Source organism: Centroberyx gerrardi, chromosome 17 (genome assembly GCF_048128805.1).
Source record: "Centroberyx gerrardi isolate f3 chromosome 17, fCenGer3.hap1.cur.20231027, whole genome shotgun sequence".
Lineage (NCBI taxonomy): Eukaryota > Metazoa > Chordata > Actinopteri > Beryciformes > Berycidae > Centroberyx > Centroberyx gerrardi.
In genome coordinates this window covers 16,730,574-16,753,011 of record NC_136013.1, presented here as the reverse complement: position 1 = coordinate 16,753,011, position 22,438 = coordinate 16,730,574, and the positions used below count along the sequence as shown (strand labels likewise).

At 45.0% G+C, this 22,438-nt stretch overlaps 1 protein-coding gene across 4 annotated transcripts in view; it reads left to right on the top strand.

Annotated features, from left to right (window-relative positions):
• Positions 1 to 22,438, top strand: part of LOC139912006 (pleckstrin homology domain-containing family G member 3) — a 35,669-nt gene that overhangs the window by 5,454 nt on the left and 7,777 nt on the right. For all 4 annotated transcript variants that reach the window (XM_071899688.2, XM_071899678.2, XM_071899669.2 and 1 more), the window contains exons 2-12: positions 1,392 to 1,459; positions 13,326 to 13,855; positions 16,699 to 16,799; positions 18,972 to 19,041; positions 19,140 to 19,186; positions 19,326 to 19,476; positions 20,310 to 20,441; positions 21,308 to 21,490; positions 21,738 to 21,830; positions 22,219 to 22,305; positions 22,399 to 22,432. In XM_071899688.2, the coding sequence (XP_071755789.1) occupies positions 1,411 to 1,459; positions 13,326 to 13,855; positions 16,699 to 16,799; positions 18,972 to 19,041; positions 19,140 to 19,186; positions 19,326 to 19,476; positions 20,310 to 20,441; positions 21,308 to 21,490; positions 21,738 to 21,830; positions 22,219 to 22,305; positions 22,399 to 22,432 (1,477 nt within the window). In that variant the 5' untranslated portion in view covers positions 1,392 to 1,410. The remainder of the gene's footprint in view (positions 1 to 1,391; positions 1,460 to 13,325; positions 13,856 to 16,698; positions 16,800 to 18,971; positions 19,042 to 19,139; positions 19,187 to 19,325; positions 19,477 to 20,309; positions 20,442 to 21,307; positions 21,491 to 21,737; positions 21,831 to 22,218; positions 22,306 to 22,398; positions 22,433 to 22,438) is intronic.

Genomic DNA, 22,438 nt, shown 5'->3' with positions numbered 1-22,438 from the left:
AAATGTTTGTATTTTAGTCCTTAAACTAACAATATATTCTCTACAATATATCCTGCTAAAATGAAAGTTTTTTTTTCCTATTCACTTGTGATGCCTTGTCTAAAGAATAATGATAATGTCTGTCAGCTGCATGGCTGCCGGAGCCTCTTGACTAACACACAGCCTCCACATCAGTCCACAGCCGCAGGACTCTACACACTGTTGAAACAGTGATCTTAATGTGCAGATCCAGCCCTGTGATTTTTCTCCCAGCATTCCTGCACATCTTAATTGAGGAACCTCCTGGCAGTAGGCTTGGCTTGGCCTCGGCCGGCCTGGCTGTCAGTTCGGGACGTCGGCCAGCAAATGCGCTCGGAACAATGCCCATCCTAATCCCTGAAGAATTCCCGCTCCTCTGATCTAGCTGGTCCGAGTATGCGATGTTTGAAAGGCCGGAGGCTCACCAGGAATCACAGGGAGACAAGTTCTCAGGCACGATCTTCCGTGTTAATTTGCTGTAAAGAGCCAGAGAGTCAGTGATGTGAGAAACCGGCAGCGCTGCGGCGAGCTCAGAGGTGACACACCTCATCATTAAGAGCAAAACAGCCTGGCATGAGGGATAAGAAAAATGTGCGCCACCAAGGGTGAGCCTTTAAACTCATTTAGCAGTTATATTGATGCTGAGAGACTTCTTTTGATGTGACACAGATCAATTTATTATTTAATTCACTTCCTAAAAATCACTTTTACATGCAGGGCAGGTTTTTATACAATGTTTTTCCTCGCGGTTTGTGGCTTTTCCTTATTATTTTTTGTCTGTAAAGCACTTGGAAACACTGTATTGAAAAGTACTCTACAATTAAATATTATGATGATGATGATTAGTCTAAGTATTGCTCAAATGTCAGTCACAGAGCTTCTCGAATCCCTTCACCTTTTCTCCTGGTAGCTGCTGAATTCGAGTGTCCATTCATCTGAAGTTTACGCAGGATTCTCTTATCCCGTCACGTTATTTCCTGCCCTTTCTCTTAACATGAGCTCATGCCACACACTTGCGACACGCCACAACCAGAAACAACTCAATCCATTAGCAAGTGGCTGGCACGAGCTCACCCACAACAACGTGCCGTGGAATGGGAAGAATTTCCCTTTTCAGTAAGAGCCTGATAAGACCCGGGCTAGTTTGTCTCACTCTGTTGACCCGGGGCAGTATGGAAAGCCATAGGTCTTTCAAAATGACTAAAGCGTAAAACCTTAGAAAGAATAACTTGCAGCAAGAGAACTAACTTTTTTTTTTATAAGAACCTATGAAGAATGTGAAAGATCAACATTGCTGTATGCTGTGGTATGTACTGTGAGCCTTGACATGAAGTGCCAGGTTCTGTCTGACTCTTTTTATTTTGTCTCTTCAGCTCCAGAGGCCTGAGTGCCATGCCAGAGGGGTCCCACACTGCTCTCCACCAGGGCCCAATGGGGGAAGGTAAGATCCGTGCAATTATTTACAGTGTGGCCCATGCTCTGCTAATTTACTGCCAGTCTCCAGCTTTTAAATGAGTCGATTTCTTTCCTATTGGCCCAACTGGCTACGTAGAGCTAATATAACTGTAAAGAGGTGCAGTGGACTAATTCCAAGCCGAAGCACAGCAGAGGTAAGTGGAAAAGTGTTGCAAATGGCAGAATAGAGGAAATCCAGAGGTTTGAGCTGAGAGAGCAGTGAACTCCCCTCCTACAGTCTCGGCCGGCAGAGAGGCTCTTTGTGTGGCTGTGGAGCGCGGCCAGCCCCCTGTTTTTTTTTTTTACACCGCCAAAACCCCTGAATACCCAGACACACCGGACCAGAATGTGTCGGAATACCCCAACAGCTAAGGTGCTTTAGTCTAGCCAGTGGTGCTGACCTTGTATGCTGGAGGAGGGGGAGAGGGGGGGGTTCTCACTCAAATTACATATTATTTTACTGTTCATTATCTTCAGTCACAGAGTCCGCTGCAGCATCGACACTGGGCCTCTTTGTATCTGTTTGCCTTCCCTCCCTCCCTCCCTCCCTCCCCCACGCCTCCTCTCCTCTCTACTGAACACATTTGGCGCTGGGCTTCCACTTTGGCTGAAGAATACCAATGTGTCAATGGTTCCCTTTTTCCTCTCCGCCTGTTCCTTTTGGTTCAGCTTTGGCGAAAAGAGGCCTTTGGCCGGGGGGGAGACGTGTGCCGCCCTCATGAAGATTTGTGTCTCCATTTCCTCAAAGGCCGCTGACTACGCGTTCTCACAGCTCACTTTGCAGCTCGGTCTCTAACACAGAATCACCTCGGCATGACAGAAGCCTCCACTTGCCGTTGAAATATTTTTGGTACCGGTCTTGTTTGTGGACCCAGTTGGGAGTTTTAAGTGTGACTGACCTCGCTCCCCTGCGGTGGATGGGTGGTAGTTAAGGCCCCGGGGCAGCTGGGAATGTTGTATCTGTGTGAGGTGATGATTGGCTGTGGTTAAGCGGCAGGAGGAATGCACATGCTGAAAGGAAGCCTCCGCTCTGCGGCAAGGTAAACAATAAAAAGTCTGTGGTGACCATCCAGCTCCAATTCATCTCAAGGGTCAAGAGAGCTCAAAGGTTTATGAAGTGACCAAAAGAGAAGCTCGGGGGATTATCTTCACCACTAACAGCTTTGTAATGGCAGCATGCGTTACCAGAAGAAATTCTCTGTTTACTTACATGAAGGCACATATTTTGGCTCTGCTCCAAGATGTAGCCAATTCATTTTAGCTATTGAATGTTTTTGATTTTTTTTTTTCAGAATTCTTCATGCATTTCACTTAAAATTCTTTTTTTTCCCTGTAGAAATTGATGAAGGAAACCTATAATTTTGGCTTACCCTTTTAATTTCTTCATACGTTGAAATTCCATCAACATGTCAGAATGAAGTGAAGTTGTTACCACCTTTTGTTTTTTTGATTCCTGACCTCTTAGTAAACCAGTATGAGCAGAATCATTGTATCCCAAATTGTGAAACCTATCCTATCGTGTTTCAAAGCCGTTACACACCTTGTCTGCCAATCCAAGGACTGTGGCTTACCCAGGCACCAACAAACCTGAGGCAGCGTTCGCCAACACACAGCAGCTCTCTGAAAGATAAGGGCTCCCTCTGACCTACTTAGCCCGGGGCAGGAATGTAGCTGTGTCTGCAGAACGTACAGCTTTAAAGGGGTTCTGGGGGGACGGATGGATCATCTCCATTCACTGCAGCTTTTCCAGACCAGTGGGCATAGGGGTTGTGGACACAGATGGACCGTGGCGGGGATGGCTGCGTCTCTGAGTGGGCTTGTTAACAGAGCTTCTAGACTGGAACTCTTTCCCTGCTTAATTGCCTGTAGCATTAATCACAGGCTGCCTTCAGGTGATCCTGAAGCAGCTCCCTGTTTACTTTTTAAGTCAATCTCTGACTCTTCCGACAGCCCCTTGTCCGGTATTTCCGCTACCGGCGTGCTTGTTTTGCATATGTTTAGGTAGATCTCTATATAGCGCGGCCCCTGTTGTAATGGAATTTATACAGCACCACATTCACTGTATTTCATTGCATTGTGTGGCCCCGGCTCCCGTACTTGCCACAAAAGCATTTATTTCAATGTAAATGATTTTACTGCCTCCTACAATGGCATTCCTCCTACAGAGCTCTTCCACTGGATTAAACACATTAGTTACAGGCTCTCTGCTTAGCGTGTTCCTGTTAGATGGCCTCTTGAATCTATAAAACCCTTTATCAGCTTGCTCCATAACACTTCACATTCAGTTGGCGTTTAGAAAGTATGCGGCATATGCAAATATTTTAAACTGGCAATAACATAAACACTGCAGACATGCTAAGCCACTGTCGTGGCACAGTAATGGCAGGTGTTATGATACGTAAAGAACAACATAATACAGCACTGCATCCTCGAAGAAGACTACTTCCAGTGATGGTTCCAGTGATTTATTATAACTTGAGAAAAACATAACTGTTATTCAGCCAGGAATGTAAAAGATGGACAAAAGCAAGAGACACTAATCTCACATTTCAAGTAAAATGGAAACCTAAAATGCAAAAAAAAACCAAGTCAATCCCTCCTTTATAACACTGTATGTGATTAACAGCTTCATGTGAGGTGACTAGAGTGTCCCCCCGCAGACCTCCTCCCCTCCACACTTCACACGGCCGCCCATCCACCAGCAGCCTGTGTGGACTCTGCAGAGAGGCGCTAACGGGACAGGAGCTGGGTTGTGGACCGTCGGCCTGGTGGTAAAGTTTACAATGGACTCGCACCTCAGGATCTCCATCAGCCCCAGATGGCGTGTGTTGTCCAGAGGAAATGGGAGTTTTGAATGGATGCAGGGCTGGCTGGCTGGCTGTCTGCAGGGGGGGCGGAAGGTGGGGGGGCTTGTTGTGTGGAGGAGTTTCCTAAGTGGATCATCACATGCCTGTGCACTGAGGTCAGCTGGCACGGCTGGATCCTTTAAGAGCCAGGGCAGAGTGCAGGAGAGGTTTACAGGATTAAATCTGAGCCTTTTGAGGAGTTTTGTCTTTTTGATACTTTGGGAATCCTGCCTCTCTGAAACCGCCCACTCCTGATTGCCGGTATTACAGCGAAGTGATGGACTGATTATCTCCATGGTTTCAGATGTCTAACAGGTTTTGAGAGCTGTCGGAGAAGATGTTTCCCCTCCTCAGATCTTATCTTTTGTCAGTGTGTATTACAAGGCTGAATCCACAAACATCTGAAGGTTGATTTTTTAAATATATATATATATACTTTACAGTGCTACAGAGCTACAGTGCAACAACTTTTTCAGTATTTCACAGTGGAGACCTTTTCCTATCATAAGATGAGTTGGTGATATCAGTGCTAAAACTTTACGTGAACATTTAAAGAATCTAACAAATGCTCCAAAACGAAACTAAATGCAATAATTGAGTGACATTTGTAGACAACGTCCAGCACAAATAGTTTCACTTTTAAACACCAAAATCCCCCAAAATTTCCCAACACAGCGTTTTGACCTTGACTCTGTGTGTGGAATGCAGGTCCAGCTTGTGCGTGCATGTGTGTGTTTGCGTGTCTGTGTGTGTGTGTGTGTACTCAGCCCATGTTGTCCACCGCGGTTTATTTACCGACCTTCGGGCTAATTATTAACACGGCATATAAAGGTCCTTGTATGGTCAAAGGGAGGTTCAAGTAAAATCAAATCCTTTTTTTATATAAAGGATTGTTCAAAGTGACCCGATTCCCCTTTGCCTGAAGGGATGAGAAATCAAGCCAAGCCGCCGGTCAGTGTCTAATCACTGCTGTTCTGTCTCATGCTGTTTGATAATGGCCTGTGAAGACTTGGGGCCTAATCCTCGGAGGCACCCTTTGTGCATGTGCCTCCTGCCCTCCTGAGGGGCGACCATTCACCGTTGCCAGGTGGGGAGGAGTTTTTCCCAAGGGGATCAACACAAGACGAACCCCCCCCAGTCTTCAGCCGGCCTGCGGCGGAGGAGTGGAGAGCCAGGGGTTGTGGAGGGGTGTTGAAGAAGGAAGTCGAGAGGGGATCTTGAGGGGCGGAAGGGCTTTATTAAGATGTAGTGCAAAACACGATTCCCTCTTTATCCCCAAGGAAAACAGGGTGACACACTGGGCCCTTGGCTCTGAAAGGATAAGTTAACAAATTAATAGACGCCTCAAGAGCCAGTTTGAAGGGTTTTTTTTGTCCTTGCTTGCTGTGAGGGAATGTCAACGCACAAGAAAGTACTAATCAGCCAATTAGAAGCTAGGATTTTCCAGCTTGTTACATGCTTTAATGTGGAAGGCGAAAGTTCTCTTTATGGCTAGTGGGAATCTCCACAAAATAGTTACTCTGTGCATGCACAGTAAAGGGAAACAGATGCAAAGACAGCAGGAATGTCCTGGTAGCTGTGATTTTTGTCTGTGTCAGGGAAGTGAAGAGTGTGTTTATGGAGAAGTTGTAAATTCTACTGAAGAGACTGCTGTTTGTAGACGCATTCCAAATAATCGCCACTTTGAAAACTGTTTGTGTCTTAAGGGAGCAGAAATAAGATATTAAGTTGACTTTTTTTTGTTCTGCTGCCAAAAAAGTGCCAGGAAGCCGGGGAATGAGGCTTGGCCTCTGTTTGCCAAGTGACTCGGCATGGTGAAACGGAAATAAGATATTGTAATATTTTATTGTTATTTGCCATTTTCGTGTGTGATCAAGCTAGTGTCACGGGGTGCCGTTAAATATGATTCACTGTTAGCTCACTTAGGTGTATTTCAATATATCTCCACTTGATACATGAGTCAGCATGAATCAAGCAGGAGGGGCTGTGTGAAGGGTTACTAACAGAGCAGGCAAGGGCTTGTTTTGCAGTGGGATGTCGTCCTCAGTGCTGTCACTGTTACTCTTATTATTCGTTTCCACGCTCAGAAAAATCTTAATTCTGATATAAATGACAGACTCGCCACAGGAAACAAACACTCAGAGGAGCCATGGTGCTTGAGAGTGGCTGTAGAGTGGCTTCTCTTATCTGCTGTCAGTTTCCCAACGGAGAAAGAAAGCCCTCTTCCGATGCTAAGTACCACTGCAGCTTTAGGATGGGCATTTGCATGCTGGACATTGATATAGGCTGTGTTGTTCCTGTAGCTTCGCCCCTAATTTGGTTAGAAAACAAAGGGCCACAAGCCGGACAGGACGGCACAGAGGAAACTTCAGCATCAAATCCAGGTTATTTTTGGACATCTTTTGTATAATGTAGAAGTCTCATAAGCAAATACTGGTTGGGAGCGTGACATGTGGTCCCAACTGCAGCTGGAGTGGAGTCATAAAGGTGTGTCTCACTCGGAGCAGGAGGACAGCCCCTCTCTATCTCCCTTTAGTGCACACTCATCATATTAAAAGTCTGATCTCAGAGGTTGGAGAGATTGGAGAGGAGCTAAACAAAGCTGGTGATACAGGAGGGGGGTGGGGGGTCTCGCAGGTTCCTTGCAACTCCACTGGAATTTCTCACCTTTGGTCTATCAAGCGTCTTAGTTGGGTGGACAAATCTCATCACTGCAGTCTTTAAGGTATGCCAAGACAGAGATATTAGAATACTTTGCCTCATAGAAGTAGTTTTAACATATCATTAATACAACTTGACAAGGATTATTATTGTTTGTGGTCGACACTTGGAACAGTTTCCACCATGCTATTTTTTTAACCTACCCTGTAATCTTTCAACTGACATTGTTATTACCCTTGTTTGTGTCTAGTTTGTTTCCTAATACCTTAAACCAAGTAGGCATTGTGTCATGCAATACACTGTATACCATCATCTTTATGCTCCCATCCTGTTTATTTGGATTGGGCAGTTATTACAGCCGACGGAGAAAACACCACTGTTTGTCCTGGGCGGAATTTGCATACTAGTCTGCATGGAAGCTGGTTTGCATGAGCTATTCGCAACATCACAGGGTGTTGCAACTAATAACTAACATCATAGCTACATGTTGTGGCTTATCGTATTAGTGGAGAAGGAGGTCATATTTAGCTGGAAGAAATGATGCTCTCCATAGGAAGTGATGTATTTCTGTTGTAGGCTATGTCAGAACATGACAGTGGAGGTTAGGGGAAGAACATAGTTACTTTTTCTTTGACGCAAATATTACTCAGGTCTGAGGATTTTTCTATATAAAGGAAGGAATGCTTTGTGGCCACAGACAGGCTACGATAGAGATCATTTACACGCTACTGTAGCCTTTTAGAAAAGTTAATAACCAGGTGTTGGGGTATTCATTTCACAGTTTCTGTTCACTACCTTATTAGGCACTGCATGTCATTCATATAACCATGATGTCATCGGCGGACAAGTTTATGAACTGTCTGCGTTGTCATCCGTCTGATAAGCCGAGCCTGAAATGGAAACAACTGTAGACTTTACATTATTAGTTCTAGACCGGTTAGTCATCAAGCCCCTTAGTGAGTGAATGTCTTGTCTGTTTTCGGCTATGAAACGCTGCTTTATTCTATTTCCTGGAGACTGAAGCATTCACACTAAATCACCTGGGCTAATCCTCACACTGACTTGTTTCTCATCAGAAGAAAGCCCCTGGACTTGGGGGATCTCATAAATTATATTGTTTGACAGTATTTAATTTGGCTGCTTTTTAAGCGTTCAGAGTTTACGTTGATCACATGGTGACTTGCTTACATGTTACTGGTTATTATTAAAGTGAAGCACTTCCCTGAGGATTTGGATTCAGGGAAGCAACAAAGAGGAAGGGGAGGTCATGCTTGCAGCATTAACACACCTTTCTCTGTAAAAGTTAACCTCGGCTCAGCAGCCAGCAAACTGGAATTCAAAGAATTACAATGAAGGGTTGGGAGGGTGTTTGTCTGGAATTCCAACCATTTTTCCTTCAGCAACAACATTAATAATCTGTTCACACACAAGCAGCTGATCTAATGTAATCCCATGCATGTCTGTCACACAGTCACTATAAATGTATTGAATAGTCATGCTGGTTGGCCTTGCTGAGACGAGTGGACTTTGAGAACTCTGCTGTGACTTACTGAGGTTTAGGTGATGTCTGAAATTTAGTCCAAATACTATACTATCTCTGTAGCCTTGACTTGGTTAATGGTTATGTCTGTGAGTTAACGATTGTATTGATGAAGACTGAAACAAATGAGAGTTTTGTGTCTGGTTGAGGTAGTATACTGTGTGAAATTGTTGTGTGTGTGAATGTGTGAAACCACAGCTTGGCTATTTTAACTTCTTTCGCACCATATACTTAGCCTGCAAAAAATGTCTCCGCAAACTATGAATTAGCGAGTCTACTGACTGAGCAGCTGAGAAGGAAAGGCCGGGACATAGACGTAAATAAATACAGATATACTTTGCAAATTGCACTTCCAAGTGGTTAAGTAGCAATCATGTGATATTTATGAACATTTTGTAGACTTCTTCTGTCTGACAACTTGACAAATGAATTCAAAATATGGGCCACTGGCTTTCTTCACGTCTGAATCTGATTCTTGCCTGCACATGTTACATGTCTATGGCGATAATACTTCCCTCTCCATCATGTATATCAGCTGTTGCCCTGCTGTCAGAGCTCAGCGGCTCTCCTGTGATGTATGTGCCATTCTGTGCATTTCCAAAATATCTCCGGCCTCCAGCGTTAAAAGAGCAGTTGTCGCAAGTTAACAGCTATCACCTTTTTCAACACTGACAGATGAAATGGTGGGGTTTGACCCTGAAACATGTTAGAATGTGTACACCTGTGAGCAGATGGTATGCTCGGCTGCCTTAGCTGAAACTGTCAGTTTTGCAAAAAGCAGTTGGATCAGCTTGAACTAATGTGCACCGCTCACTGCACTGGTGAGCCTCCTGTGCAGCGTTTTCCTTTTTATAGTCCTTTCCCTGCCAATAAGTCAATGGCAATAACCGTTTGGATTGGGTTGTAAACGATGAATTCCAAGCAATATTTTTCCCACCAATAAAACTAATGGGAACAAATTTGGTCGTAACACTAATCAGAATGTTGTGCTTATCTTAGACCAATTTCCGTCACTGAGGAGGAAATTGCTTGAATGTGGCTGGTGTTGTTTATTATGGTTTAACAGGTACAAACAACACTAAGACCCAAACACAGCAGTGCACACTACAGATATAGATCACATTAAAATATATGAAGAAGATGAAAATAAGAATGAACACAAATATAAGGAAAAAACATGCCAGGTGAATAAAAACACAACCTAATGATACTTTCATCATGTAAAATCTTTTCATTTTCAATCTAAATTTCAAGCTAAATTTCATACCAGACTGTTTGGCATCAGCCACTTGTGGGGACAGGGTAGCAGAGTAATGGGCAGGGCATTGCCAGTGTGGATACAGATGCCTCAGGGATCAGTGATGACTGTTTGCAGATGCTGAAGAGACTCTGTGGCACCGGGCAAGACGAGACACTCTGCTTTTAAGCCGTCTGTCCGATAAAGGCTTATTATTTAGTACTTTATGGATTCTACACTGAGAAGAACTCTAAAATAACTGATAAAACAGGATAGCACAGACGCAAATGTCTTTCTATCTTCATGAGGTAGAGAGGTCACGGAGGATGCAGATTACACTGCTGATCATGAGCCGCACTTCCTCGTCCAGAGCGAGAGGCAGAATGGAAACACTTGGTCCTGCATCACAAAGGGACGGCTAGCGCTCGGCTTATCTTGGACCCGCATGTTTACCAGGCCATTTGCATTCCTCTGCACGGCCTGTTTCAACAGAGCCGCTCAGTGGATCACCAGCGCGGCTCTGCCCTGAAACTAGTGGTGTGTGGTATCAGCCGGAGATAATGCGAGCCTGTAGAGTCCGTGTCTGAAGTGGGAAATCAAAGCGGTCGTAGAGGCAGAGCTGGCGTTGCAGTCAAGTGTGTGCTTAAGTCTCCAGTCTAGATAAGACCAGTAGCTTTCTTACTCTACCATTGTCCACACTTTAGTACAGGACAGTTTTAATCAGTGTTTTAATCTGTGCGTAAAGGGATATAGGCCAAGCATCTGAGCAGTGACGTGAACTGGACCAGCGTGGAAACTGGGTAAACATGGTTTTGGTTTGGGCTGTCCTTAGTCTTGTTGTGCTGTTCCTCCTCCTCCTCCTCCTCCTCCTCCTCCTCCTCCCTTTGACTTGGCATTGACTGCAGCACAGCGGCTTTAGAGTACAGAGGGATAGCGGGTGGGAAAGGAGCTTCACATGCCAGATTCAGTACAACTCAAAACCAAAAGGAAAGACAGAAGCGGCAAAGGAAGCGGCAGCCTCATTCTAATTCACAGTGGTGTAGCGAGTGTAATAGCTCACCACTACACTCTCTTCCACCATCAGTCCCGTGATTTATCATTGCAGCTGTAAACCACGTTTTCTCTAGTGGTCAGCCCCTGCTTGCCAGCTCATCCGTTTCGCTCAGTGAGGTTTAGCATGGGAACTGTGTTGTTGGGACCGCTTGGTGCGGACTGTGCACCAAGCGGTGCAGAGTGAACGAGGATCTCAGGCATGAGCTCAGTACTGACTCATGGAAAGTTTGAAGATGCCAGGAGGGGGTGTGTGTGTGTGTGTGTGTAAAAAAATCTCATAAACAGAAAGGTTTCATTCACTATGTTAAATGTTAAATGACTACCATCATCCAGCTGCCACACTCACCTCTCTATTTGTTTTTATTTCTCAGTTAGTAACAGACTTCATGAATCATCGACCGTAGGCACTGTCCGTGTTCTCACGTGAAATATTTGCCTCATTATCAACACTAGCAATGTTAACAGTAAAGTGTTGTATGTTCTATATTTTAAAATTACATTGGAGAGAAGATGAGGAACTTTCTTTGCAAGTCAGTGTGCTTGTTCAAAGTGGATCAGGCTCTTTGCAGCCTCTCACAGTAAAACGGAAATAAAAAACAAAAAAACAAATACCTCTTCTGTCCAGCAACAGGTTTGTGTTATTAGCTGTGAGCTGTCCAGAATCCATGATGCACATCTGATGATGGACTTTGTAGTAGGTTTAGAGTTTGTCAGCAGCACTGATGCAGTAAAAGGCATTTCAGCTCCATGACAGAGGCTACATCTGGAGGCTATCAACACCATATTGTACTCTCCATCCCCACTTGGCAATATCACTCACTTAACTTGAGCCAGAAGTTTTGTCTAATGATGGTTTGTCCCTCAGAGAATCCCGTTTATTAGTCTGAAGTCGAATCACACGACAAGGCTCCTTTTCTTTAAGCTTTGCAAAATGGGTTTGACCCCTTTGCCCTTCAAATGTTTAAGGAAATGGAGCTCTCTGCACAGTGGCCACTGAGTGCCCCGGTCCCATACCAGCATGACTTCATATATTTAGGGAAAGTTTGCGAGGAAAATTCCCCATCTGGCCAGGAAGGATGTGAAATTGAATATGGATTCCATTTCTCTTGATTTCAGACGTAGCTCAATAAAAAGACGTATAAACAAAGCTCCTGGTCCCCTTCCCCTCTTTTTCTCCTGATCAGTTTTCCCTCTCTCTGTTTTTCCAAGGCTTAGGCTTCAGCCGTCAGGAGAGCAAGAGGAAATGGCTGGGTTTTCCACAGAATATGCAGCGTTGTAATTAGGCCATGTCAGTAATGATTTGAGCAAGGCCCTTTACAGTAAACCACTCCTCGGTGTCTGAGGCTGGGAGCAGAAACGCAGCACTCGGGGCCGTCACAGGTCCTCATTCATTGATTTCAGGACAGTAGTCTGTTCAGTGTAGCTGAAATGTAAGAAGAATTTTATTGATCTGAAGTTGTCCCCGGAGAACGTCTTAATGCAGCGGTAGTTGTGGTGTTGTTGGGGCTCTAACTGAGAGTGTAAAAGATGCCCCGCAAAGACAATTCAAAACTGCATCTGGATTGTAACTTATGACTACCACATCATTATATCAAAAGTACTTAATAGCAGAAATCTAGTTAGGCCTAATTAACATAAAAATGAATTACCCTTAAACCTAGGCATATAACCTACTCTAAGCATTATGTGTGGGGCAAAACTTGCTATCTTTTATATTAAAATGAAATACAAAAAATAAATTGCAACAGCTTTCTAGTTGGAGAGCACTAATGGTATCTCTGAACACTCCAGTGAGTTAACGCTAGAACAGTGTCTTGGAAATTGACAAAGAAATATTACATTAAATGAGCAATATGATTGTGGAATTTTACTGCTGAATATTACTGCAAACACTGATAGAGCTATCTCATGTTAGCTGTTTCAAGTTGATTAGGCAACCCAAGTTAATTGGCAAAAATGCAGCCTACTCTTGAAGCTAGCCATGTGGACAATTGTCATTCTTAGAGAATGACAAGTGTGGCTGTAAAGTCACTGGTTCGAATCCCCGGACAGGCTGGGAAAGTGTGAGTGGGGAAAGTGAACGAACAACGCTCTCTCGTCCCTCAACAACTACCATGGAGTTGCAGTTGAGCAAGGCATATAACCTCCAACTGCTCTAGTGGAGCTGCTGAGTGGCCAACAGCAGAGGACTGTGGTTGCACTGGGCAGCTGCCTGGTATGAAGGTGTGCAGCTGTGTGAATAAGAAGAAAGGCGTTGCTGGAAAAGAGCATGTATACTCAGTCGACTTTCCCTGGATAAAAAAAAAATGATGAAAAATGAGGCTGTTAAACCCATAAAATAGCTTTTTTTACATTTTAAGGTTGCCCCAGGCCAGTTGGCACCTAGGTTGCTTCCTATATTACCTATACGTCTGAAATACCTTACTTTGAATTGTACTCTGTCTTCATGTGTGACAAATTCTATTAAAGTAACAAACCACCTACCTTCTCTCTTTTCCTCTCTTCCCTCTCCCAGAATCTCCTCGGTTGTGCTCGCCCCTCTCCACCAGTGAACATGACCAGCCAGGAGTGGACCTGGGCCCAGACTGCTACAGCCGGCTGTGTGTGGAGCCGCCGGATGGCGAGGGCGAGCGTCCAGTGAGCCTGGTGTCCACCCTGTCCTCCGGCTCGTCCCGCGACAGTCGCAGCCTTTTCGGGAGCACGGCGGCCCTCCCTTCCTCCACCACCCCGCCCATACCCGGCGAGGAGGACATAGACTTGGAGCTGAGCCCGACCGAAGGCACCGGAGAGCGGAGTCCCATACTGGGGGGCTGCGGGGGCCGGTGGCAGGAGCAGCCGGAGCCCGGGGTGCTCAGCTCCCAGTGGAACAACAACGCCACGGCCTCCGGCAGGAAGACCGGCGGTGGGATACCTCACACCCCCGCCTCGCCCGTCGTCACGGACGCCATGGCGCCCAACCCGAAGCTCACCTACGTGGACCGCGTCGTCATGGAGATCATCGAGACGGAGCGCATGTACGTCAAGGACCTTCGCAGCATCGTGGAGGTGAGCAGATGTGACGGTTAATGCCAACTGCAGCTCAAACTGAAGGTTCCTTTTCAGTTAATGCAATTGAGTGTTTTCACTTTCGGCCAAGTATTCACTGTGAGCCAACCATTTGATACTCTAGAGGGTAAATCATCGGTTTTGTGTGAATTTCAAGTGTGTGTTTTACTTGGATTAATATGCAGCTATGACTTAATGTCTGCAGCACTCTTTTGAGGTGATTCACTGAATTTGGCCAGCAAGGAGACGAAAAAGGAACAGGTCTGAACGGCTGTTGAGAGCAAATAAAATCTACTGTGTTCCAAGCAGCTGTTTGTAGCCACAAATGAGTCTTATAAAATATCCATTGGATTATTTTACCAGGATTCACTTTCATTTGCTGTTTTCTAAACAAATTGTAAGACAAAAATGCATGTATGACATCTGGCAATTGTGTGTGTTGTTAGGAGTTTTCCAGCACATTCAGATCAAGACTGTGGAATAGTTTATATGATCCGGGCATCGTGTTGTATATAAACCATTCTGTATATTTACAGTACAGTGAAAGCTTACAGCTTGTTGCCTGGGATCTTGGACTCTGCTCATGTCTGGAGTTCAAACACAGAGACAAAAGTGGGACACAGAGCAGGTCTTTCATGACAGAAATCTAGGGCTCTGTGATCTTGGTCAAAGATAGTGGAAAACTCTGCGCTTGTCTTGGTCTCGGAGCTGTGTGAGGTATGGAAAATGGGCCGGGGATGACTCCACCACTCAACAGCCCACTGATCCCTTATCACATCTTCTACCTTCTGTAGTCTACAAACCACTTCCAGACGGATCCACGTCTCTGCGTTTCCCTCGACTCCGGCCGTTTATCTTCACTTGGGTCTTTCTTCGCGTAGAAACAGGAGCACTCTTGCTGTCAAGCGACCTCCGCTGATGGTAATGTCTTTAACACGCGGGATGTTTCTGAGACGGACCGGCGGTAAACGAGCTAGCACCTTGTCCGCATGACGGGCCGCGCTGGCGTCTGGGCGCTGCTGTGGGAGGGAGAGCCGCCCTCGTCGCAGTTTTGAGTAACGACCTGCTCCTGACAAACACTCCCAGAACTTCCTCAGGACTTCTAACTATTTCGGTAACAGCAGCAGCAGCAGCTCTGCCTGGTCTGGCCCCGGTCCTATAGGCCCTACACTGAGCCCCAGCCCAGCCAACACAAACACCTCCCATCTTTACGCCAACTGGAGAAATAACACAGATGAAACACGAGCAACTGGTTTTTCCATAGGCTACAGTGTGGGAACATACTTTAGTCGGGATTTACCCAAATATGTATTATTCATGGTCGAATCAAATACATGCAGTTCATTAATTCCACACCGAGCCTCAAATCCGACGGAGCTGTGTGAAACGGCCCACTTCGGTGTGGTGTTGGTCTTCAGCAATCTTAATTTGCAGCCTTCCACTTGATATTGACTCTGAACTCAGGAGCAGCTGCTTGAATCCATCCTGCCTTCAGATCCACTGTATCACTCGCTTTCAACTCTCGCGTGTCTATCCGTGGAATAACGTTGTGAGAACAGCTGTGTCGCCCAGTTGGTCTCACACGTCCGCATCCACCTCAACACCTGGCCCGAACACACCCAGCATAATCATACTCAACATTGTTAGGACAGGAATGTGGTGGGTGCTTCTTGGATCCAGAGATGAGCCCATTTCCCTATAGGATTATTCGGACCTGATTATTTTAGACTAGGCCACTTCTAGTCCCACAGCAGTAAAGCAAAGACAAAGAGTCTTGCTTATTTTTAAAAGTATAGATTCAGCTATATGGAGAATCCACCCATAGCGTGATATCTTTCACGCAAGGCAGACAGTCATTCATGGTAGCAATGAGTGTGTATGTATGGACAATTGAGGCGGTGTGTGTGTGTGCGTGTGTGTCTGTGTATATGGTGTTAACACCAGTGCGGACTTTTGCTATAGGAGACTATGAGACGCCCTGCTGAATGCAAGTCAGCATTGCTCTCACTGCACTGGAATGCTGCAGCTAGGACCCGCTTTAGTTCATTCTGTAGTGTGAAGTGATGACTCTAAGTCTGGGCTGCCTGGCAGGCCTGTGTGTGTGTGTGTGTGTGTGTGTGTCTGTACCACATCATTTGGGTGGGGGCTGGGTGTGTGTACAAGTTGTTTACTGGTATACTCTTTATTTAGTCTCTGCTTGTGTGTGTGTGTTTGTCTCTTGTCAACTTACTCCTCTCTTTATTTGGTTTGAGTTGTTTGAATGGCACATGAGTGTGTAATTGGGTACGAGGGAGTGTAAACGCTGGCAATGCGGTGTAAATGCTGGCATATTTGTCTGTGTTTTTAGTTATTCTTATCTACTTCAGAATACCCCAGGGGTCCGAGGGGAGTTGGGTCCTGGGAGGGGAACAGACTGTTTTGACTTTAATGGTCTGGTTTCAACAGAACCGCTGCCAGACGCTCAGATTGGCCTTAAGTCAGTGGAACAAATCCTTAAAAGGATCCTTTAAAGATCACATCACTAATAGGTGGATTAGTGAGTCTGCTTTTTTAACACAGAAATGACTTGAACATCTGTAGAGCACCGCTTCTCTATGTACATCAGATGAGACATAAATTGTAGCCCCATCACTGTGGCAATCAGTTGTATAAACCAAATGTCAAGTCAAGTGAAGACACACTCACATCTCCCATTATAGACCAATCAGGGGGAGTATGTTGTGAGTTTCTATATACGCATGCTCCCTCTACTGATAAGAATTTGTAATTGCATCTGTGAAACTAGATCCTAATGCATGGTATACTATCTGAAGCATAATCCCGTCCTTATTGTGTTTTTCCAGGACTATTTGGCTCACATCATTGATATGGGCAACCTTCCCATACGGCCGGAGCAGGTTTGTGCTCTGTTTGGGAACATAGAGGACATCTATGAGTTCAACAGGTAAGGCACACCCACAAATACAAGCACACTGAACGACGTTGTAACTTCCAATATACTTGTTAAAGATGAAGCACACCTTAAACAGACCATGACCACAACAGTCAAATCACTGTAATGTTGTTCTGTTTTTGCATTTGGATTCCAAGGCAGAGAGACTGTGATTAGTCATTAGGCAAATTACACTGGCTCGGTCCACTCCCTTAAATATCATTAACGAGCACTTTCCCTACTTCATTCATGTGTGTGTAGTACACCATATTTATATAACAGTAGATGTAAGAGGAATTTGGAGGATGTGCGGGGCCCATGATTCGCTACTTTGATTTGACTACCTCCTGTCATGTCACTCAATGCATCAAATGGGTTAGTGAAGTGAAAAAGGAAAGGAGGGAAATGCATGCACTATAGCAAATACCCAAAACCAAGGCGAATGTGGCGCAGCTAGCTTTCCATTTAGTCATCCTATGTCATGTCAGCGACTGCTCTTTGCTGACCACGCTGCTTGCCAAAACACACATTAACATTCCTCTCTCCTCTCACTGTATGGAGCCTCCCTTATAGTGCCGAGGCCATTGTGCTACCGTAAAGAAGACCGAGTAGGGAAGATGTGATTCTAACCATCTATACCAGTGGGATAGAGAGGTTCTGACACAGATTTTGGATCCAAAGCGCCATGCAAAGTCCTTGTCAGAGAGATCAAAGTTTTTCCTCTTGCCAGTCCAGCGGCATGGGATTACATTGCAGTGGGAAGCGCGACTCCGCGGTGAAGATAATGATTTAAGAGTGTCTGTTTTACATCACTGCTTGGACGGAGATGTGGTTGTGGCAGCTTGGGAAGCCTGGGAAGATGTGCCAGCATTGCACATGTCTGCTTAACTGAGTTGTGCCAATTTGCAGGACGTTGCCCACGGGAAACCAGATTATTGATGCGTAAAGAGATGTGTGTTCTTCTGTGGTGGTTCTTTGGGGGCGGGAAATATGCAGAACACTGATTCTGGTTCACTCTGGTTGACCTTGCCGACCCAGGAGTTCTCATTCCTCTATAACAACATGACATTTGACACTGAGATTTTTTGATAAATGCTGCGTTTTTTTCCTTCTCAAATCTACCACCTTTTATTTTCTCAAAGGCTGAAAGCTTTCGTCAGATCAGCCAGAAAAAAATTCTTTCTTTGTTACACTCCTTGCCCAACCTTAAATATTGTTGACAAAGCCAGTCATGCTGCATGATCAAATACTGACTCTCAATCCTAAACAGTTCTCAAAACCCAGACATTTTCATTGCCCCATGAGCATATTGACACATTTACTTGTCGTCTATTACTCAGTCAAACCATATAGACCGAGAGTCTTTGATGTAAGTTATGGAATGTGATTTGAAAGATTGTCTTTAATATTTTGATCCACAATGGGTATCTATGGTGAATGGCTTTCATGCACGGTACTTGTCATGTTTGTTTAAGTTTTTGTACGGTTCTCCTTTGCCACAGTGACCCCTCTCTCCATGTATCTACTCTGCTCTAGTTAAACTCATTCTGTCTTGAGGCTCCAGAAGGTCTGCCCTGAGCAAACCACATCAGCTATTCAGTCATGCATTTTTCATTGAGGATCACAATGTGCAAAGCAAAACTATGGTGTTATAATACCTGACAACTCTCAGGCTTTGCTTTCCCCAGCACGGAAAAAGGCTTGTCTTTGATGAAAGTGTGTGTGTGTGTGTGTGTGTGTGTGTGTGTGTGTGTGTGTGTGTGTGTGTGTGTGTGTGTGTGTGCTTGATCACAAGTCAAATGCATGTTCCTCCACATCCCTCTGCCTTATTTGAAGTGAGGGTGTCATGTGCAATGTGTTATTGTCCAAAATCACATCAGAGGGTCAGTGTTTATCAGTGTATGCCGCCCTCTAGTGGCGCATTTCCTAACAAGGGTCAAATCTGGCAACATCATACAAGGCAGAAATGGAGGTCAATGCCAAGTATTTAACTTGAATTTAAATGCACTGTTTACTTGGAGTGCTAGATCCTCTGTATTTTAGATGTGAAGTTACAAGCTTAACCCATAGTCTTTCTTCCTTCATTCCTTCCCTTCTGTTTATTCTGTGTATTCCCACACATAGCTTCTGGATTGGTTAGTCCATTAATACTTTCCTCTCCCCTGTCATCCCCATCTGTCTCAGTGAGCTGCTGCAGTCCTTGGACATGTGTGAGAACGACCCTGTGGCCGTCGCCAGATGCTTCGTAGACAAGGTGAGCGGAGCTGTCTCGCTCATACTGATGTGCAGCACGATCAGGTTCCCAAGGAAATGAATGCTATTGATCTGTTTGTCTGCCTTGCGTTTCCCCAGAGTGAATACTTTGAGATCTACACCCAGTATTGCACTAACTATCCCAAGTAAGTAGCAGGAAAATATGAATCCAGTATTCTTTTTAAATAGTCTTTTGCTGATGATGCCATATGTGACAGGCTTGAATGAGCTGAGTGTTCTTGGATAGATAATATATGATTGATGTCCTTCCCTCCTGTCCTGCAGCTCAGTGGCAGCACTGACCGACTGCATGAGGAGTAAAACCTTGGCAAAGTTCTTCAGGGATCGGCAGGCCTCTCTGCGGCGCTCCCTCCCTCTGGGCTCCTACCTGCTCAAGCCAGTCCAGAGGATCCTGAAGTATCACCTGCTGCTTCAGGTACACATGTCCTCAGCGGTCATTCTCCTTCCACACAGCTTTACTTTGAAATGCAACCACAGGAGCTTAGTAGATCCACAATAATCCATCCATGTGCCGTATGCATGCTTCCCACTCAAAGGGTGTTTAGGCCCTCAGTGCTGTCTTACAGACGAGGGCCAGCCGCATGGGTAACATGCTAACTCCTGCCCTGAAATGTAGAAAGATGAGCATGCCCATGTGTCCTCAGCTAACACTCAGCTGCTATTTATGAAGCACCTCTCAGACAAATAAAGACAGCAGCCCAGCAAAAACACAATTCTCCTAACCTATATCTGTCAAACCGGTTTGCATCCCAGACGATTTACTAAAGACAACTCTACAGCAAGCATCCAACATATATCTCTTTCAGATAAGTTACTCAAGGTTTACCGTAACACGCCTTCAGATTAATTACTTCTATAAAGCCAGACAACTCTATAGGTAGCAGTTTAGCAAAAACATGCAACATGTCTTCTAACATGTTTGTCCTCTAGACAGGTTGTTCAATGCAGCTGTCTCCAAGCAAACATGTTCAAACTTGGGGTTTGGTATACATATAGTGCATGTGGTGTTAGTGTAATGCATTTACTGTACTTACTAAGTCAATGTCAAAAACTGTGCATTTCTTTAGTAACCAAGCATTAGCTAAAGACGTGTTTGGGCGCACTCATCTTTCCGTGATTTGGGGGAGTTAGCACGTTATCCATGGCATCCCCCCCTTGCCTGTAAGACAGTATTGAGGGCTGAAACAGTCTTTGAGCCACTGTTGCAGCTTGATCCCACAGGCTGTTGCTCTCTGATCTCTTCAACAGGAAATCGCAAAGCACTTTGACCCAGAGGAGGAGGGCTATGAGGCGGTTCAGGAGGCCATCGACACCATGACAGGAGTGGCCTGGTACATCAATGATATGAAGAGGAAACATGAGCATGCCGTCAGAGTGCAGGTCAGTTGGAGTTATCACACACACACACCTCTTAAAAAGATGAATTAATGTCAGTGGAGATGCAGTACGCAAGCAGCAAAATGTGCAAAATATAGTACACGTACAGTACATTCTCTCTCTCTCTCTCTCTCTCTGTCTCTGTCTCTCTCTGTCTCTCTGTCTCTCTCTCTCTCTCTCTCTCTCTCTCTGTCTCTCTCTCTCTACCTCTCTCTCTCTGTCTGTCTGTATGTCTCTGTCTCTCTCTTTCTCTCTCTCTCTCTTTCTTTTTTGAGTCAAACTTAGAGATTTTCTTGTCTCTCCGTTCACTTTACCTCTGCTCTCCACTCAGCCTCCCACAGTGCTACTGCCACTCTTCCTGCATTGTATTCCACAGCTTTGCTTTTTATCAATACGCCGACCTTTTGTGACCTTTGTGGTTTGGGGCGCCCCGGTGGCTCACCGACTGGAGCGCTTCGAATCCAGCCCGCTGTCATTTGCTGCATGTCCTCCCCTCTCTCTCTCCCATACCTTCCTGTCTCTCTCACACTATCTCTCTGTCAATAAAGCAAAAAATGCCGAAAATAAATCTTAAAAACCGTTTGGTATTGACCCGTGCGCCTTCTCTCGAGTCTAGCCGGGTGTGAGAGCGAGGGCCTTGTCGCTGTAGCTTTTTAATGGTTTCTTTGGTTTGAGTCACTGATTGAGCGGCAAGTTCACGCTCCTGGTTTTCTTTGTATAGGTGTTTTTATAAGGATCACAAATAAAAGCCGATACAGGAGCTGGCCTTTATTTTCTGTCATGCTGAAGGAACATGCTTGACGGTGTGTGTGTGTGTGTGTGTGTGTGTGTGTGTGTGTGCGGGTGTGTGCTTTCATGTGTATCTGCAGGAGATACAGTCTCTTCTGATCAACTGGAAGGGTCCTGACCTGACCACCTATGGAGAGCTGGTGCTGGAGGGCACCTTTCATGTCCAGCGGGCTAAGAACACCCGCACACTCTTCCTCTTCGACAAGATGCTCCTCATTACCAAGAAACGAGGGGAACACTACGTCTACAAGACCCACATCTCAGTATGGTTTTTGATGTTTTTTCATTGATTAGTGATGTAATAGTAAAAAAAAATGTAGGTGAGGGAAAATAATGATATCAGTGTTTCAGGATGAGCTGAACAATAATAGAAAACTCAAAAAGACCATATTTTCTGTTAACTTACGTGAGATTGATGACATAATTTGTTAAAGTAACAAAAAACTGTGGGTAAACTGGGTTCAGGTGGGTTTACCCTCCGCTACATCACTACACTGATTGTGATTGCAGTGCTCCACCCTGATGCTACTTGACAGTGCCAAGGACCCCCTGCTCTTCAGTGTCATCCACTTCAAGCATCCCAAGCAACCCCATACAGTGCAGGTAAATGTGAGCTGTGGCCCCACTGGTGGCTGCACCAGTTAGTTCTCAACCTTTTTAATACTGCAGCACAATTACACAGGACATAATATTCCATTTCAATGGATTGTTCAGAAATGTCACACAAATGGGGTGGGGTGGGGGGTGGGGATTTTATTCCATTTTAATGAGGTTAATGTAATATTTTTATTTGACTTATTTATATAGATATCATTGATTCTTTTTATATTTATTTTTCTGTGTGAACAAAACTCCAAGCTCACATTCCCAAACACTTGAGAGTCGCTGGTTTACACTATAGTAGGCCTATATTCTGTATGCATGCCTTTAGCTGGCATATCTTTATTAATATGAGTGACTCTTTCTAAATGACAAGTGCTTGTTGTTCCAGGCCAAGTCAGTGGAGGAGAAGCGTCTCTGGGCCCATCACATCAAGAGGCTCATTCTTGAGAACCACCACACCATCGTCCCACAGAAGGTAAACCACAGTGTCTTTCTTACAGGAACTCTGTCTCCTTAGCTGTTGAAGAAGAACCTCGTAATAACCGCACAATGTCTCTTGTTTTTTAAGGCAAAAGAAGCCATCCTGGAAATGGATTCCATCTGTGAGT